Below are 4,852 nucleotides of genomic sequence, written 5' to 3' on the forward strand. Positions count from 1 at the left end.
AAATGTATTCTTATTTGTTATTCTCTTTTGTTTATATCTTCATTCCTTAATTGTATATCTTTTTTTCTTTTGAGCACAATTTTTGAACTTTATTGATGGCCACTTTATTTTTTGGTATTTCATTACATAGATAATTATCTTGTGTGTATCTTCATTGGGAATATGATATATTTTCTATTGGAAATATAATAATATAGGAAGCCTAATAAAATAATGATGTCTATACTAAAAAGTGTCCTCATCTAAGTCTACCATTCCTAAATCTATGCATAGGTTTTCTTTTTATTTCCAGTTCTCACTTTTCTCTATATGTTACCTCATCTTGTCTTTGTTATCTTTCTCTTCTCTCTCATCCTCTTCTCATCCAATCCTCTCTCCTCCTATTAGCTTACAATTTATATAGAGGATAACTTAGGGTTAATATAGCTTACCATTTATACACCTTATTTGTGTATTAATTGTTGTTAGCTTAGGACCTATATATAATATTATTTAGTGGGCCCGCAAATATCTTTCGATTGATATCTAAGGTCAATCAATATCAATATCTTTCAAATCTCTATCTTACTTGCTTCTTTTTTTCCTCCCAAAATAAAGATTCTATGGATTTCGAAATTCAAATTACTCAATTGATTTGTGTTTATAAATAAAGGCAGAACCCATTGATCATATCAGATTTTTCTCACATTCATATTGCTATTGTATGTGTTTCTTAGTTGCTATTTTATTGACTGAAATCTGTTTTCTCTTTCATCCCTTTAATTGCATTTCAATATGACAACTGCCATGGATATGGTTAATAAGATTAATCTTGAGAAGGAAGCATGAAACCTCAAAGTTAGGGTGATTAGGCTTTAGACTGTTCCTACTTTCACTGGTCAGCATCTCCCAAATTCCATGGAGATGATTTTGGTTGATGAATCTGTGAGTTATAGTGGTCTAAATCTATTAAAATTTTTTGGCTGTTTGTTTTTTTATTTAGATGTGTTTCTCCTTACCTTTTTTATATCGAGGTCTCAAATTTTGTTTCATTTAAATTTGTTTTTCTCTTTATTCCATTTGTCATGTATCATATTTTTAGTATAATTTGTGTTGATTGGTAGGGGTGCAAGATACAAGCTATTGTTCGGAAGACTATGATTTATAGGTTCAAAGAACTTCTCTCTGAGGGTCGAGTATATGTCATGAAGCTCTTCTCTGTTGTGCCAAACCAAGGATCTTATAAGGCCACTAGGCATCAGTTTAAGTTGATTTTTCAATTCAGGACTATTGTCAAGGATGCTANATTTCTCCATTCGCTGAACTTTTGGAAACCAAAGAGGATTTTGATGTCTTAGTTGGTATGTTGTGCTATTTGCTCATACTTTTTTATCTGGAATGATTGCAGTCTTATTTCTTTGTGATTTGTAGAATGTTGTATTGTTATCATTATTTTCTAATAGTTTTTTTCATATTCATTTGAGATGTGTTGGGTCTGTTGGTCTCTGTACTGGAAGAGAAAGAATATAATAAAGATGGAAAGAAGATGAAATGGCTATGATGGAACTTGCTGAAAATGAGTTAGCCTTCTTTAATTTCTACCTCTTCCTCTTATTGAGATTCTTTTTTGTTTTCGGTGCGTTTGTATAGTCATGTTTCTAATAGTGTAGGTGATTTTGTTGGTTGTTTTTAGTTATAGGATTCGGTGTGCCTTATTTGGTGAATATGTTGATGAACTTAATCAATTTCTATCTTCTGGGTATGCTGAACAGCCAGTTGTGGTTTTATAACTTGCCAAAGTTAAGGTTTTTAGAGGTTTGTATCATGTAAATTTCATTTCAGATGTGTCAGTTATCCGAGTTCACTTGGTTTTAACACTATATTCCTATAACCAATGTATCTATTTTTTATTTTCAGGTAGAGTTGGACTTCAGAATGTTATGTTTGCATCAAAACTTGGATTTAATTTTGACATCCCAGAGGTGGCAGCTTTTTGGAAAAGGTATATCTGTACATATAATTTCTATAGTATTTTTTGTTGTTGTTGCTGCTGTCATTTTTTACTTATTTAAGTTGGTGCTGTATTTGTTAACAGTTCTATTCCACATGGAGTTAGTGCATCCCAACCCATTGGCATTGTTGGCTCTGGAAAAAATATCAGAATAGAAGAAGACTTTATGAAGCTCACACCTAAGTGTACTGTGAAGTCGCTTGATGATAACAACCGGGTTGGAACCACTTTAATTTTTTTTATCATCTTTACTCTTCGATAATTTGTGTTAAATTTTCTTTTTCTATTCGTTAGTAAATACTGCTTTGTTTTGGAATGATATTAATTCTTTTGTCCTCCTTTGAATTTGAACATACTATTTTGTTAGTATTTATTTTAGTTTTTTTGTTTTAGTTTGTATTACAACTATGTTTGGTTATAATGTCTTAACATTTATAGACCTGGTCATATATTTTTAGGCTAGAACATTTGTTGTACTAGCAAAACTAGCTAAAATAGTTGAGGATGGTCCTTGGTGGTACTCTGCTTGTGTGTGTGTGATGAGCGGATATTTTATACGCTTTTTGGGGTTAATTTCATATAGTTTCGAGTATGTTTTAGTTAGTTTTTAGTCTATTTTCATTAGTTTTTAGGAAAAATTCATATTTCTGGACTTTACTATGAGTTGTGTGTTTTTCTGTAATTTCAGGTATTTTTCTGGCTAAAATTGAAGGAGCTGAGCAAAAATCTGATTCAGGCTGAAAAAGGACTGCTGATGCTGTTGGATTCTGACCTCCCTGCACTCAAAGTGGATTTTCTGGAGCTACAGAACTCGAAATGGCATGCTTCCAATTGCGTTGAAAAGTAGACATCCAGGTCTTTCCAGCAATATATAATAGTCCATACTTTGCACAAGGATAGACGACGTAAACTGGCGTTCAACGCCAGTTCTCTGCCCAATTCTGGCGTCCAGCGCCAGAAAAGGATCAAAAGCTGGAGTTAAACGCCCAAACTGGCACAAAAACTGGCGTTCAACTCCACAAATGGTCTCTGCACGTGAATTACTTAAATCTCAGCCCAGCACACACCAAGTGGGCCCCAGAAGTAGATCTCTGCATCATCCATCATAGTTTACTCAACGACCCAGTGCACTTGCTGGTCAGTGGTACGAGTTGTGAAAAGTGTGATTCACAATTTGTGCACCAAGTTTTTGGCGCCGTTGCCGGGGAATGTTCGTGTTTGGACAACTAACGGTTTATTTTGTTGCTTAGATTCGGAAAAATTTCTCTTTTTGTTTAGAGTCTCGTATTATTGTCGTGTTAAAATTTTAGAATCCTTATTTTCTTATTAAACCTTTTTCAAAAATAATTTTTCTATTAAATCCTGTGCCAAACTTTAAGTTTGGTGTTTTCTTGTTGATTTTTCTTAAAATTTTCGAAAATTTATTTTGGTTTTCTAAAAATTTTAAGTTTGGTGTTCTTCCTTCATGTTCTTTTGTTCTTGTGAGTCTTCAAAGTGTTCTTGAGTTTTTCTTGTGTTTTGATCTTAAAATTTTTAAGTTTGGTGTTCCTTGGTGTCTTCCCTCCAAAATTTTCGAAAATAAGGAGCATTAGATCTAAAAATTTTAAATCTTGTGCTATCTTATTATTTTTCTCTTTCCTCTTAAAAATCAAAAATATCTTTTCTCTCTATTTTAAAAACAAATTTTCAAAATATATTTCTAAAGATCAAGCTAAGAGGTGGTTGAATAACCAACCTAAGGCCAGTATAAGGACATGGAAACAGTTGACAGAAAAATTCCTGAATCAATATTTCCCTTCAAAAAGGATGACACAGCTAAGGCTGGACATCCAAGGCTTTAAACAAGGAGACAATGAATCTCTTTATGATGCCTGGGAGAGATACAGAGAGATGCTACAAAAATACCCCTCTGAAATGTTTTCAGAGTGGGTTCAGTTAGACATCTTCTACTATGGGCTTGCAGAAGGAGCCCAGATATCTCTAGATTACTCAGCTGGTGGATCTATCCACATGAGAAAGACAATTGAAGAGGCTCAAGAGCTCATTGATACAGTTGCTAGAAATCAGCATCTGTACCTAAGCAGCAACCCTTCCATGAATGAAGAGGTTAAAACAGTAACTGCTGAACTCAGTCCTGTAAAACAAGCTGCTGAATTCAATCAGCAATTGGACTTTCTAACAAAGCAGCTAGCCGAATTTAAAGACAGGTTACAAGAGACAAGGATGGCTAATATATATATGGACGAACAGTTTAAGCAAACAAAGCAGCAGCTGTCAAGGCAAATAGCAGAAGAATGCCAAGCAGTTCAATTAAGGAGTGGGAAAACATTAAATACCCCACCTCAAGGTAGCAAAAAGCTAAGAAATGAGCAAACCACCCAAAATTCACCTGAGGACAGCAAGAGCCCAGGGAAAAATAATTCTGGCAATAAAACGCCAGAAAATTGGTGGAAGGATGGCGCTGAACGCCCAGACCATGGCCAAAACTGGCGTTCAACGCCAGAAACAAAGCAGGACTGGCGTTCAACGCCAGAAATGGGCAAGGATCTGGCGTTGAACGCCCAAAATGGGCAGGATCTGGCGCTGAACGCCCAAAATGGGCACAATTCTTGCATTCAAACGCCAGGAACAGACAAGGAGTTGGCTTCTCACGTCACTCCAGCTTCGAACTCTGGCACTCAATTGCCAGTGAGGGATCAGACACACACAAGTACTGATGACAGCCCCTCTAAAAAGGCTTCTTCAACCACTTCTGTAGGCAATAAACCTGCAGCAACTAAGGTTGAAGAATATAAAGCCAAGATACCTTATCCTCAAAAACTCCGGAAAGAGGAGCAGGATAAGCAATTTGCTCGCTTTGCA

The 4,852-nt window shown here is 35.3% G+C and overlaps 1 protein-coding gene across 1 annotated transcript in view; it reads left to right on the forward strand.

Annotated features, from left to right (window-relative positions):
• Positions 898-4,852, forward strand: part of LOC107607285 — a 10,602-nt gene continuing 6,647 nt past the window's right edge. Inside the window, exons 1-6 of the mRNA XM_016309256.2 lie at positions 898-924; positions 1,104-1,175; positions 1,265-1,340; positions 1,897-1,981; positions 2,075-2,207; positions 2,449-2,507. Coding sequence (XP_016164742.2) covers positions 898-924; positions 1,104-1,175; positions 1,265-1,340; positions 1,897-1,981; positions 2,075-2,207; positions 2,449-2,507 — 452 coding nt within the window. The remainder of the gene's footprint in view (positions 925-1,103; positions 1,176-1,264; positions 1,341-1,896; positions 1,982-2,074; positions 2,208-2,448; positions 2,508-4,852) is intronic.

The sequence above is a fragment of the Arachis ipaensis genome, chromosome B07 (assembly GCF_000816755.2).
Source record: "Arachis ipaensis cultivar K30076 chromosome B07, Araip1.1, whole genome shotgun sequence".
NCBI classification, from domain to species: domain Eukaryota; kingdom Viridiplantae; phylum Streptophyta; class Magnoliopsida; order Fabales; family Fabaceae; genus Arachis; species Arachis ipaensis.